This window comes from Bombina bombina, chromosome 9 (genome assembly GCF_027579735.1).
Source record: "Bombina bombina isolate aBomBom1 chromosome 9, aBomBom1.pri, whole genome shotgun sequence".
NCBI lineage: Eukaryota > Metazoa > Chordata > Amphibia > Anura > Bombinatoridae > Bombina > Bombina bombina.
The window spans coordinates 218,127,609-218,143,335 of record NC_069507.1 but is presented as its reverse complement, the minus strand read 5'-3'; the positions used below and the strand labels follow the sequence as shown (position 1 = coordinate 218,143,335).

General features: G+C 38.6%; 1 protein-coding gene across 4 annotated transcripts in view; it reads left to right on the top strand.

Moving 5' to 3' along the window:
* Positions 1-15,727, top strand: part of PLEKHA1 (pleckstrin homology domain containing A1) — a 127,700-nt gene that overhangs the window by 84,102 nt on the left and 27,871 nt on the right. For all 4 annotated transcript variants that reach the window (XM_053692626.1, XM_053692628.1, XM_053692629.1 and 1 more), the window contains exon 6: positions 4,413-4,544. In XM_053692626.1, the coding sequence (XP_053548601.1) occupies positions 4,413-4,544 (132 nt within the window). The remainder of the gene's footprint in view (positions 1-4,412; positions 4,545-15,727) is intronic.

Below are 15,727 nucleotides of genomic sequence, written 5' to 3'. Positions count from 1 at the left end.
GACAGACTGCTTATCCTTAGATTCCCTAATAATGCAGAGGGCAGGGTGATAAACATGCCCTCTCTCACATCTTGCCTCCATCCTAAGCTTCACTAAAGTGGCTCATCAAATCCTTAACTTGTCCACCTGCTCTGAGCCGCGGACAGCAATCAACCCGATTAGATACAATCCCGTTGGATTTGCAGGGGGCGGCATTGCACAAGGAGTTCACCAGAACTGCTTGTGCAATGATAAATGCCGACAGCGTATGCTGTCTGCATTCAGCGATGTCTGTCGGACATGATCCGCTGAGCAGACCATGTCAGACAGACCTTTGTTAAATCGGCCCCAATGGATACAAGTAACCAAGCACTTGATTATCAGATGTCTGATGAGTAAATCACAATGAGCCACTTATTTCACCATAAGCAACACTTTTCTTTGAATCGCATTTTCCATAGGGCTTTGTCTGTCTGTTGGGCCTAAATGGGAATGTCAGTGTTCCGTATTTTTCCCTTTACCACCTCAAACAGAGTTTTGTGACAGTCTGAGTGAAAAGTGCATACTGAGGAACAGAGGGTTTGGAATGAAGAGTACATGCACAGTAGCAAAATGCTCACACAAGCATTTTATCACTGAACTACAGAATAGCTTTTTGTGCTTATCACGACAAATGGTTTAAAACACCTGGTTAAAGTCTACTATGGCGTGCCAATGCACTTCCACTCCTAAGCTGGTAATGGCTGGTTATTGACGGAAAGCACATATGTGTTCCTAATTCGCTCAGCATCTATGTCTAGCTAATATTAAAGGTGCATTATACTTTGGAGATAGTTAGGAGAGGGCAAATTAAAAAATGTTAAACCATCATCTACAGCGTTAGAAATGCGGACCTTACTGCAAGCTGTTTTCGCTCCTCACACATTCAGTGAGAAGAGAAACTCCAACATTCTCCAACATTCTAGTTCAGCTTCTTAATTGTGATGAATGTGTCAGTCTGTTGACAAAGTTCAGAAGGTAAAATGTGGCTTAATCTTTGTAAAAAAGATGAATAAGGATATATGTCTATTTTTCATACTTTTACTGGGCAGTCGAGATTGAGATCTAATGTCTTGGGAACTTTTAGTCTTGCCAATTATTTTGTTTCCCAGGACTTCTTCCAGGAAGCTTATGAAGTAATGCTCAGAAGACAGATTGGTTTACCCATTGTCGTTTTTATTACATCCATTCACAATGATTTTCAGATTTGTAATGATGATAAATTAGGGCCAAGGCCTTTTAAATGTTCTACAATGCTGCCCAATTAGTTTGTTACTGTAATAGATTACAGTATATTAGTGCTCTTGTAATAATGTTATATAAAGTACACCCTCTTTGAATTCTATGGTTTTACATATAAAGACATAATACAAATCATCTGGCCTTATAGCAGGTCTTAAAATGAGGTAAATACAACCTCTGAACAACAACACATGACATATTACTCTGTGTCATGATTTATTTAGCAAAAATAAAGCTAAATGTAGCCACCAATAAGCAAGCGCTACCCTGGGTGTTGATCCCAAAATGGGCCGCTCCTAAGCTTACATTCCTGCCTTTTCAATTAAATATACCAAGAGAACAAAGAAAATTGATAATAGAAGTAAATTTAAAAAGTTGATTAAAATTGCATGCTCTATCTGAATCATGAAAGAAACAAATTGTGTTTCATATCCCTTTAAGGTGTTTTTCTCAACTCTGTATGTTTATTTTAAAACATTTTTGCTGTGAAGAATGGGCATGTTATTTCTGCAGACACAGTTTTACAGTTTTCAGAACTACAACACCAATAATATGTGATGTGATAATATCTTCAAGACAGAAAAAATGCCCAAAATAATCTGTCAGAAACCTCTGGAAGGGCATGACATTGTGAATGGATTAATGGGATTCGTTTATCCCCCAAAAATAAACCTTATACAACCATTAATATACAGCATCTTGCTATGTAATGTAAAACTAATAGCTAATTCAGGATAAATAACCTTTAGATTATATTATGTATATATATAATGTAGATATAATTATCTTTAAATAGATTTTTCCTCAAAAAGCATTTTATTTAAAAAAAACATCCAAATTAAATAAAAAATAAATATATATATATATATATATATATATATATATATATATATATATATATATATATATATATATATATCCTTCTGGCCTGTCTAGAGTAGTTAATAAACTGCACAGTGAGTTATTTTCTGTCTCCCCCTAATTTTAAATGTTGTTGTATTTTGCCCAGAAATCAACTTCACCCAGCAGTGATTCAAACCTTCTCCCAGCTGATGAGTGGCAAAAACCACGAAACAGTCTGTCCTGGGATGGTTCTGAATCACTGCACTAAACCTAGTTAAGCTTATAAGCTGTGTGAACAGCGATGCTTTGGCGTAAAGGGAATCTGCTGAAAAGCAGACTTGAAGTGCTTTGGGGCTGTGTTTCTTCAGCTGGAACTGGGGCCTTAGTTAAGCTAGAGGGAATTATGAACAGTTCCAAATACCAGTCAATATTGGCACAAAACCTTCAGGCTTCTGCTAGAAAGCTGAGCTTGAAGAGGAACTTCATCTTTCAGCATATATATGTGTGTGTGTGTGTGTGTATGTATATATATATATATATATATATATATATATATATATATATGTATGTGTGTGTGTGTATGTATGTATGTATATATATATATATATATATATATATATATATGTGTGTGTGTGTGTGTGTATGTATATATATATATATATATATATATATATATATATATATATGTATGTGTGTGTGTGTATGTATGTATGTATGTATATATATATATATATATATATATATATATATATATATATATATATATATATATATATATATATATATATATATATGTGTGTGTGTGTGAAAATAAAGGCAAACATTTTTCTTATGGTTTCTTTTATCAGTTGCAACAACTTACTTACAGATTCCCTCTGTAACTATCAATTTTTAGTTTTTTGTTAAATTTCTAATGTGATTTAAAAAATCTCATTAATCATCGTTGTTTTAAAAAAAAAAAAAAATAAATTCTGATTTGATTTCTTAGGTTTTACAGGGCTGGCCCTGACAAATCGAAGGAACCACACACAAATACCCTTGCCTGGATATTTTTTTATTTTTTTTTTTAAAAGTGCCTTGCTCCAGAATTTTCTAGCTGGCTTCTACATTTTAAACTTTGTCATCATATTATAGTCTCTTATTTGTGTTTAGAGCAGAGGCTGCCAACAACAGTCTTCAGGGATACACAGCAGGTCATGATTTCAGTATATCTATTCTAGTACATTCATAGTTATTTAGTGTATCAGTCAGTTGTGCCATCTGTGCTGTAGCTGGAGTTAGTTTCAAATTAGAGCTTGATGTGGCTTTCTGCATACTGGGGTTGAGAACTTTTAGCTTAGCAGGCTTACTAGCACCTCAATACCCTGTTCCAAGGGTCTAAAATATAGTTCTAAACTTAGATTTTGCAAATGAAAAAACACAAAAACATTGTGGCGCTTTTTTATTGTGGTCAGACATTCTAAAACATATTTGTCTCCTTTTTATCATCTTTTTTTTTTATTCACTAACATTTCAAAGTCAACTTTAATTGCAGTTACTTGGTAGCCCCTGGAACTTTTGAAATTTACATTCTTTTACTTATGCAGATATTAGAGAAAATAAATGTACATATTAGTGGAGATGCAAGCTGTGTGCTTTATTTCACAGAACTTTGAAACATCTGCATGCATAAGGAAGATCATTGTACCCGTCTCTGTGCTTCAGCTATAAACTTAGAGCTGTGGGTGGCTAAATTTCCTGCCAGAACCAAGTTTTCCTCCCACGCAGATCTAATTGGCTGCAGAGTAATCTCTTTTGTTGTGAGACCTCGGTTGAGTCTTAAGAGACAAGTTTAGACCTACTCACAGAGAGATGTGAAACTGAATAATTATAGGGCTCTAAAACTCTCTTAATATATACTCTTCATTTTAATGCGCAAAATATTTTACACATGGCTTTGAGCATCCACTTTTACTTTTATTGTAGCAGTGTATGGTTATGCTCTGCAATTGAACCTTTACATTTTATGAGAGAGAGGGGGAAAAATAAATATAACTATATTTTGTCTCACACTCTCACACTCTCACTCTCTCTCATAGCCTTTTCCAATAACAAATAAATAAAAGTAAAGTATTGGTTTGCAAACGGTTAAATACACTCCAGCAGGTAAAATGAACTGTTTTGAACATGTTAAAGGGGAGATTATTTAGATTTCAGTGTCCCTTTTATGGTACATTGTGTTTTTATGTGTGTGTGTATTTATACATAGTGTGGCAAAATAACTATTGTTATGTATTGACTTAAAAAATATTTTGTTTTTATTTTTACAGGTTCCAAAGCCCTGTGACCCACTATGTCCCACTGACAACCAAAACAACCAGATTGACAATTCCGGGTGCAAAAAGCAGATGTCTTACAGGACAGATATAGTAGGTGGGGTCCCAATCATTACCCCAACACAGGTAAGTTTATTTTTTCTCCCCCACAAATTTATCACAAAAAATGTAGGTACGTGTGAGGTGTTGTATCTAAAGAGCTGTAAGACCATTATAAAACTATATCAGTAAACCTATCACTTATACCACTGGAGTAGGTAGATACAACTGACAGAACTGCACCTATATACTATTCTGTGCTCTAGTCTTTCAGTTTCCACCTATTGTGAGTGAGATTAGCTCCAGCTAAAGTGTGTGTTTGGCACAGATAGTTGTCATTGCAGCAGGCCCATTAAAGTAAGGATCCAGACACCACTTACCATTGTTGGTGCCCCTACCTTAAACCTTGCAAGTGGACCCAACATACAGACCCCTATACATGTTAAATATTATTTTTGGGGTTTCCCCAGTGGATTCATGAACTGTTGCTGACTCTGAGGGTACTCTTTGCTAGTTATCCAAACCATGCAGTTAGCAAAGTTAGAATTGTTTTTTTTTTGCTACTAAGGTTGTCGGTTGGGTTGTGGTTATGTTTATATGCCTCCTACATCAGTGTTATACATTTTTTAGCCTTCTGCTAGTTCTCTCCACAAATCTATGCTGCTGTTGCTTTAAATGTTTCCTTATGCAATTTATACAGTTCTCTGAACAGAAATGTGCACAATCAGTGTTATTATAGCACATCTTCTTTATACTGTAAAATCCTGCTTTATGTATTATGTTTCCCATGACCTACAGGGAGGAAGATGGGGCCTTTAACATCAATTTGATGTCATTGTGTTACTGGTTTGGTGTTTCAGCCTACGTCTCTATATTCGTCACATCCGTGTGTTTGCAGCAACAATCCAGGCTCCAGCCTCTTCTTCTTTTTCCTGCTTTTCTCTCCACACTACATTTAAATGTACTTTAAAGGGACATTAAACTACAATTCACCATGCTATCGTTTTTCCCACTGAGCCTGCAGCTCTCTTGAAAACTATTTTTATTTTAATCCTTCAAAAGTGTTGGATAGTGAAGTTCTGCGTCTTCATACTGTGCGCCGCCATCTTGAAATTTAAATATTGTTGCACTTGGAGACAGAAGTGTTGCACATCAGTGATACTGTTGTTTATCATGCTCTTCAGCATAGCATGCGCAGTACAGAGCCGGAGCTGTTTTTATATATGTTATATAACTTTTAAACTGTGTAAAGGAAAATACAAACCATAAAAGAAAAACACCACAAACATTGTAACTCTTCTACTTTCTGTTGTGAATGCAAAGTGCAAGGTACAGCTGTGAAAAAGCCGGCAACGTCACAGAATTGTGAAAGTGCACCGCTTCTGACACAGAATGCAACAATACGCACATTCCAAAATGGTGGCGCCCAGTATAAAGATGAAGAGCTTTACCAACTGGTTTCTGTAATGGGTAAAAATAAGAGAGTAGGTTTAATGAGACCTGAAGGTATAGGAGGAAACCACATGGTGAGCAGTATTTATGGAACTGATTAACTAAAGGTCTCTGGGCTGGGAGATTATATAAGAATGCTCGCCAGTACTTCTATTTCCCTGGTGGAATTATCTTAAAGGGCCACTCAAGTAAAAATAAGACTTTCATTCAGATAGAGTAGCAATTTTAAACAATTTCCCAATTTACTTCCATTAACAAAGTGTGCACAGTTTTTTATATTTACACTTTTTGAGTTGATAGCTCCTGCTGAGCATGTGCAAGAATATACATATATGCATTTGTGATTGGCTGATGGCTGTCACATGGTGCAGGAGGTGTGAAAATAGACATAATAAATAAACTTAAATAATAATCTAATACTCATTTGAAGTTCAAACTAAGTGCTCTTGTATTGTCGTCATTTATTTGTTGTTTATGAAAATTTACTATATTGACTGGACCTTTAAACCACTTCTTACCCTGAAAACAGGGTGTCTCGCTAGATGCATACAATACAAAAGTGCACAAAGAAAATCGTAAATACAAATACAAAATGAATAATTGAACCATTCACACGCTAAGCACATCTTGAACTCTTGGAGTTTTCTGAAGTAAACTTCTGGTATATTATGCCAGGCTTCTTTCAGCACTTCACAGAGTTCTTCTTTTATTTCTTTCTCTGTCCAGATGATACTGCCTCTATAATATTTAGGTCTGGACTCTGTAGAGGCCAGTCCATGACTGTCAGTGTTTTATCAGCTGTTTTTCTCTCCAAATATGATTTCACTGCATTAACAGTGTGCTTGGGATCATTATCATGCTGAAAAATAAAACTATTCCCAATCAGGTGCTTTCCAGAAGGAATGACATGATGAATTAAAACCTGTCTGTACTTTTCAGTATTCATGATCCCATCAATTCGAACAATATCGCCAACACCACTGGCAGATATGTAACCCCAAACCAGGACAGACCCTCAACTATGAAGGCTGCTAGCAACTTGTTCTTCCATCTTTCTCTAACTCTTCTTCTCGCATATTGTCAACGATTGAAGCCAAAAATTTATTTCTTGGATTTGTCACTCCATAATACTCTTTCCACTGATCTTCATTCCAATCTTTGTGAGCATTAGCATATATTAACCTTTCACCCTGTTCACCTTCCGAAAAAGTGGTTTCTTTGCAGCTACCCTCCACAAAGACCATTCCTGATCAAGATTCTTCGGACAGTAGAAGGGTCAACTTGGCATTTTGATGAAGCTGCCAGATGCTGAGCCAGGTCCTTGCTGGATTTCTTCTGGTCTCTCAAAGAAGAAACTCTGAGAAACTTCTCATCAGATTTTGAAAGTTTTCTTGGCTTTCCAGTCCTTTTTTGGTCCTTGACCTCTCCTAATTCTTCAAATTTCTTTATAACAACTTGAATACAACATCTTGAGTATCCAGTTTGTTTGCTGATTTCCCTTTTTAAGAGTGGCCTTGCTGATGCAAAAGTATGATTTTATGTCTGTCAAATTCTGTGATCTTTGGCATTTTGAATGGAATGATGCAAATAAAAGTTGGTCTTATTAGCAAGCTTCCAATGAATTAAACTCATGCACATGTGTATGTAATGCTCAAGCATGTCTTGCACAAACCTGGTGTAATAGACCTTTTTCACAGCAGTCATTTTGAAATGAAATAGTAGGACAAATACAGGTGTTAGCATTGACAGACTTCCATTCCGAGAGCCAGGTTCCTGTTTTTTTATTTTTTTATTTTTATAATTATTTTTATTAAGGTTGTAGTCAATACAAAGAAAAAAACTGTGCAAAACCATTACATCATAAGGCACTGTCAATGCATATACAAATAACTAATCAATACATAATAACAAGATTTGTTTTCATATTGCATATATATGCAATATAAATCCAACATATATCTTTTACCATATTGTCTTCTTGGCTTATTTCGTACAGCATAAAATTTCTACATATTCAGTCGGGAGAGGTACTCCTCTGTCCGACCTCATCCTAGCTTATACGGTTCATTTCTTAACCATACCAAATTAACAGAGGGGAGACCTATTATCTTTACTCACAGATCGGCCTTATATTGTCCCCCCGAACAGAAACCTGTACGTACTTCAGCTTTACATATATACAACCTCCAATCTAAGTCCCCCTAATCTATAAATATAAAAGAAATGTAATTTGACAATGTTAACAAACTCATTATCATACCACCTAACTCAAGAAGCAACAGAAAAGCAAAACAGAACAGCATGCATAAAGAGCCAGGTTCCTGCTATTGCTCAAGTGTAAGGGGAGGTTGCACTAAATACTTGCCACTTTAGCCTATAGAATCTGTTTCTTTTTTAAGACACGATGAGTCCACGGATCATCTTAATTACTAATGGGATATTCACCTCATGGTCAGCAGGAGGAAGCAAAGAGCACCACAGCAGAGCTGTTAAATAGCTCCTCCCTTCCCTCCCACTCCAGTCATTCTCTTTGCCTACATTAGTGATAGGAAGAGGTAAAGTGAGGTGTTAGATTATATTCTTCAATCAAGAGTTTATTATTTTTAAAGTAGTGCCAGAGTGTGCTGCTTTGTTCTAGGGTGTAGCCGTAGTCCATATCAGTCTCTACAGTAGAGCTTTGTTGGCTTTAGAGCAATGGGAACTTGTGGGACATAATTCTCACTGCGCCTCCCATGATTTACTTGCTGCCCTTATCCTTTAGTCTGAGATTTTTAGTCCCTCAGCATTTCTATTTCCTCAGGTCGATGTGAGGGACAGGACCTCTCAAGCCTGAGAGCTGCCTTTGCTGCCAGGCAGAAGACAAGGTAAGTGCTACTTTATTTCTGGGGATAAGGACTCAGATAATTTGAATGGCACTTAGACATAAAGGGCTCTTTTTATATAAGTGGTGCTTTATGTGGGACATTGTTTTCTTTCCTGGGTGAAAGATGTTTGGGGCAGTGGGGCTGGAGAAAGCAGTTTGCTGAATTTGAGAGACTTAATTATGGCTCCGGTGGTTTCACTGTTTGAAATGTACGGTTTAGGCCACGCCCACGATGGGCAGTCCTTCCGGTTTTGTTTTTGGCACCATTCAGTAGCACTACTAGCTCTTCCTCATTGCGCAGTTTTCAGGTCTGTTCTGGAGTTGCATGTGAGACATGCGCTTCTAGTACAGACACAGAGTACTTCCTGAATCAAGTGGTTTACAAGCATTTTATTGCGGTACCTGAGAGGAAAGATCGTTGTGCAACATATCCTAACAATATTCTGGCAGGTAGGAGCACTTCAGAAGAGGCTGAGGTGCTGAGGTTGGGGCAAGTTAACCATTTTCTTTTTTAAGATACGATGAGTCCACGGAATTCATCCTTACTTGTGGGATATCGCCTCCTGGCCAGCAGGTGGAGGCAAAGAGCACCACAGCAGAGCTGTATAAATAGCTCCTCCCTTAAGCGTGAGACTGACAGGCATCAGTAACCAATACAGTTTATTTAGGTGGTATTTATGATACTGCGAGTGAACCTCAACACATGTTCAAGCATAACACTACTATACACACACCAAGGTTCTGAATTAATACAAGTTTACCATATGTTGTACAAATACTGGGTAACCCATAACGACACAGTAGGAAAGTAACCAACCCCAGTATTACAATAGGGAAACCTCCCCACACAAATTAATTGTTGATCTGGTCTATATGGTCTAAATGCAGTCATTTTTAGTCTACTTAGATACATTAGTATCAATAGGCTTGTTTACATATATTGACCACAGACCACATTCAGCAGTCCAATATATACTGGATTAAAATTCAGCAGTGGTTCATTATTACTAATGATTTAACACCAAATAACCTTGTGGGGGCCTTAATACCAAATGACAACCGAATTTGTCATGAAGTTCACACATGAAAACTCATACAATCATGTTCCCTCTTAAATTAATATGATGTGATTTAGTAGACTCATAAGTCACTCTCTTATTTATGGGAATTTCTCCCCCCTTTCTCCCGCATGTGTGCTATATTCCAATTTAGGATCACAACAGACAGTTGATGGAAACTCGCTAGTCTGATCATACATATTTAGGATACATATCTATTATGACCTGAGATGATAAAGTAGATATGATCATACAGTATACCTAAATGTGACTGTTATAACAACACTCATTGATTAACCCTTGTGGGTGTCACACAGTTATTTACCTCATTTATATTTTATACCTGTTATGTGATATGGATATGTATCATAATTGAAGGAATATTCATTCCTCCATTGAGATTGGTATTTGTGTAGATTTACACTATTGCACGATATATGTTTGTATTGTTTATGTCGACAGTATTTACACATTATTTACACATTATTTTACATTGTATTAGGAGGCACATCTGACATTCACTTTTTTGGTTTTCTGATTCGGTCATAGAGACCATGATTCAGGTTTGGAAGCCTGTAACTAGAAGAATTTACCATAAGTTTTGGCGTAAATATCTTTGCTGGTGTGAATCCAAGGGCTACTCATGGAGTAGAGTTGGGATTCCTAGAATTTTCTCTTTTCTCTAAGAAGGTTTGGAGAAAGGTTTATCGACGAGTTCCCTAAAGGGTCAAATCTCAGCATTATCTGTTTTGTTCCACAAACGTCTGGCAGATGTCCCAGATGTACAATCTTTTTGTCAGGCCTTGGTGAGGATCAGGCCTGTGTTTAAACCAGTTACTCCTCCATGGAGTCTTAATTTATCTCTCAATGTTCTTCATGGGGCTCCGTTTGAGCCTATGCATTCCTTAGATATTAAGTTGTTATCTTGGAAGGTTTTATTTCTTGTGGCTATTTCTTCTGCTCAGAGAGTATCAGAACTTTCTGTATTACAGTAGGACTCTCCTTATCTTATTTTCCATGCAGATAAGGTAGTTTTGCGTACCAGATTAGGATTTCTTCCTAAGGTTGTTTCTGATCGGAACATTAATCAGGAGATTTTGTGCCTTCTTTGTGTACTAATCCTTCTTCTAAGAAGGAAAGACTTTTGCACAATTTGGACGTGGTCCGTGCTTTAAAGTTTTACCTGCAGGCGACTAAGGTTTTTGGTCAGTCTTCTTCTTTGTTTGTGGTTTTCTCAGGGAAACGCAAGGGACAGAAAGCTACGGCTACTTCTCTTTCTTTTTGGCTGAAGAGCATCACGTTTTGCATATGAGACTGCAGGACAGCACCCTCCTGAGAGAGTTGCAGCTCATTCTACGAGGGCTGTTGTTTCCTAATGGGCATTCAAAAATGAAGCTTCTGTGGAACAGATTTGCAAGGCTGCAACTTAGTCCTCTCTTCACACTTTTTCAAAGTTCTACAAATTTGACACTTTTGCCTCGGCTGAGGCAGCTTTTGGGAGAAAGGTTCTTCAAGCAGTGGTGCCTTCCGTTTAGGTTCCCTGTTTTGTCCCTCCCGTATCATCTATGTAGGAGGGAAGGGAGGAGCTATTTAACAGCTCTGCTGTGGTGCTCTTTGCCTCCTCCTGCTGACCAGGAGGTGAATATCCCATTAGTAATTAAGATGATCCGTGGACTCATCGTGTCAAAAAAGAAATAAATTTATCAGGTAAGCATACATTTTTCTTTTTTTCTGATTTTATTTATTTTTTCAGTTTTTTTAATACTGCATACAAATATCCTGTATTTTCTGGTTGTATTCTAATAAAGATAAATAATTATTTATGGTCATTATACCATAAAACAACAAATCTAATGGTGGCCTAAGACTTTTGCACAGTACTGTACGTATACACACATACACACACAGTAGATGAATATACACACACGCAGTAGATGAATATACATACACAGTAGATATATATATATATATATATATATATATATATACACACACACACACACTCTAGATAAATATACAGACACACGCACACAGTAGATAAATAGACACAGACACACACAGTAGATAAATAAATAGACACAGACACACACAGTAGATAAATAAATATACACAGACACACAGTAGATAAATAAATATACACAGACACACAGTAGATAAATATACACAGACACACAGTAGATAAATAAATATACACAGACACGCACACACACACACACACACACTAGATAAATATACACAGACACGCACACAGAAGATAAATAAATATACACAGACACACACACACACACACACTAGATATAAATACACACACACACACACACACACACACATATATATATATTTATTATTATTATAATATATTTGTTTTTGTTACAATCATTCTACACTCCTCCAAATACTATACTTGGCTGTTTTGGACTCAAGTTAAACCCAAACAGTTAAATTTAGTTAGAAATTCATTAATTGCATTAGGACCTTTTAGAGCAATGAGGAGCTATGCCAGGGCCCCCAATCATCCTACAGAAATATCAGGATTTCTCCAACATAGGTGTGTCCGGTCCACGGCGTCATCCTTACTTGTGGGATATTCTCTTCCCCAACAGGAAATGGCAAAGAGCCCAGCAAAGCTGGTCACATGATCCCTCCTAGGCTCCGCCTACCCCAGTCATTCTCTTTGCCGTTGTACAGGCAACATCTCCACGGAGATGGCTTAGAGTTTTTTTAGTGTTTAACTGTAGTTTTTATTATTCAATCAAGAGTTTGTTATTTTGAAATAGTGCTGGTATGTACTATTTACTCAGAAACAGAAAAGAGATGAAGATTTCTGTTTGTATGAGGAAAATGATTTTAGCAACCGTAACTAAAATCCATGGCTGTTCCACACAGGACTGTTGAGAGCAATTAACTTCAGTTGGGGGAACAGTGTGCAGTCTCTTGCTGCTTGAGGTATGACACATTCTAACAAGACGATGTAATGCTGGAAGCTGTCATTTTCCCTATGGGATCCGGTAAGCCATGTTTATTACGATCGTAAATAAGGGCTTCACAAGGGCTTATTAAGACTGTAGACTTTTCTGGGCTAAATCGATTCATTATTAACACATATTTAGCCTTGAGGAATCATTTTATCTGGGTATTAGACACCTTATTTCTTAGGGGCTTTCCCAAAGCATAAGCAGAGCCTCATTTTCGCGCCGGTGTGGCGCACTTGTTTTTGAGAGGCATGGCATGCAGTCGCATGTGAGAGGAGCTCTGATACTTAGAAAAGACTTTCTGAAGGCGTCATTTGGTATCGTATTCCCCTTTGGGTTTGGTTGGGTCTCAGCAAAGCAGATACCAGGGACTGTAAAGGGGTTAAAGTTTTAAAACGGCTCCGGTTCCGTTATTTTAAGGGTTAAAGCTTGGTGTGCAATACTTTTAAGGCTTTAAGACACTGTGGTGAAAATTTGGTGAATTTTGAACAATTCCTTCATGTTTTTTCGCAATTGCAGTAATAAAGTGTGTTCAGTTTAAAATTTAAAGTGACAGTAACGGTTTTATTTTAAAACGTTTTTTGTACTTTCTTATCAAGTTTATGCCTGTTTAACATGTCTGAACTACCAGATAGACTGTGTTCTGAATGTGGGGAAGCCAGAATTCCTATTCATTTAAATAAATGTGATTTATGTGATAATGACAATGATGCCCAAGATGATTCCTCAAGTGAGGGGAGTAAGCATGGTACTGCATCATTCCCTCCTTCGTCTACACGAGTCTTGCCCACTCAGGAGGCCCCTAGTACATCTAGCGCGCCAATACTCCTTACTATGCAACAATTAACGGCTGTAATGGATAATTCTGGCAGGCCAAGAAACCTGCCACTGCTACCAAGACAGCATGAAATATTGGCCCCCGATCCGGGACCGGATCTGGTGGGGGGCAGACTCTCTCTCTTCGCTCAGGCTTGGGCAAGAGATGTTCTGGATCCTTGGGCGCTAGAAATAGTCTCCCAGGGTTATCTTCTGGAATTCAAGGGACTTCCCCCAAGGGGGAGGTTCCACAGGTCTCAGTTGTCTTCAGACCACATAAAAAGACAGGCGTTCTTACATTGTGTAGAAGACCTGTTAAAAATGGGAGTGATTCATCCTGTTCCATTAAGAGAACAAGGGATGGGGTTCTACTCCAATCTGTTCATAGTTCCCAAAAAAGAGGGAACGTTCAGACCAATCTTAGATCTCAAGATCTTAAACAAGTTTCTCAAGGTTCCATCGTTCAAGATGGAAACCATTCGAACTATTCTTCCTTCCATCCAGGAAGGTCAATTCATGACCACGGTGGATTTAAAGGATGCGTATCTACATATTCCTATCCACAAGGAACATCATCGGTTCCTAAGGTTTGCATTCCTGGACAAACATTACCAGTTCGTGGCGCTTCCTTTCGGATTAGCCACTGCTCCAAGGATTTTCACAAAGGTACTAGGGTCCCTTCTAGCGGTGCTAAGACCAAGGGGCATTGCAGTAGTACCTTACCTGGACGACATTCTGATTCAAGCGTCGTCCCTTCCTCAAGCAAAGGCTCACACGGACATCGTCCTGGCCTTTCTCAGATCTCACGGCTGGAAAGTGAACGTGGAAAAGAGTTCTCTATCCCCGTCAACAAGGGTTCCCTTCTTGGGAACAATTATAGACTCCTTAGAAATGAGGATTTTTCTAACAGAGGCCAGAAAAACAAAACTTCTAGACTCTTGTCGGATACTTCATTCCGTTCCTCTTCCTTCCATAGCTCAGTGCATGGAAGTGATCGGGTTGATGGTAGCGGCAATGGACATAGTTCCTTTTGCGCGCATTCATCTAAGACCATTACAACTGTGCATGCTCAGTCAGTGGAATGGGGACTATACAGACTTGTCTCCAAAGATACAAGTAAATCAGAGGACCAGAGACTCACTCCGTTGGTGGCTGTCCCTGGACAACCTGTCACAAGGGATGACATTCCGCAGACCAGAGTGGGTCATTGTCACGACCGACGCCAGTCTGATGGGCTGGGGCGCGGTCTGGGGATCCCTGAAAGCTCAGGGTCTTTGGTCTCGGGAAGAATCTCTTCTACCGATAAATATTCTGGAACTGAGAGCGATATTCAATGCTCTCAAGGCTTGGCCTCAGCTAGCGAGGACCAAGTTCATAAGGTTTCAATCAGACAACATGACGACTGTTGCGTACATCAACCATCAGGGGGGAACAAGGAGTTCCCTAGCGATGGAAGAAGTGACCAAAATCATTCTATGGGCGGAGTCTCACTCCTGCCACCTGTCTGCTATCCACATCCCAGGAGTGGAAAATTGGGAAGCGGATTTTCTGAGTCGTCAGACATTGCATCCGGGGGAGTGGGAACTCCATCCGGAAATCTTTGCCCAAGTCACTCAGCTGTGGGGCATTCCAGACATGGATCTAATGGCCTCTCGTCAGAACTTCAAAGTTCCTTGCTACGGGTCCAGATCCAGGGATCCCAAGGCGGCTCTAGTGGATGCACTAGTAGCACCTTGGACCTTCAAACTAGCTTATGTGTTCCCGCCGTTTCCTCTCATCCCCAGGCTGGTAGCCAGGATCAATCAGGAGAGGGCGTCGGTGATCTTGATAGCTCCTGCGTGGCCACGCAGGACTTGGTATGCAGATCTGGTGAATATGTCATCGGCTCCACCTTGGAAGCTACCTTTGAGACGAGACCTTCTTGTTCAGGGTCCGTTCGAACATCCGAATCTGGTTTCACTCCAGCTGACTGCTTGGAGATTGAACGCTTGATTTTATCGAAGCGAGGATTCTCAGATTCTGTTATCGATACTCTTGTTCAGGCCAGAAAGCCTGTAACTCGAAAGATTTACCACAAGATTTGGAAAAAATATATCTGTTGGTGTGAAT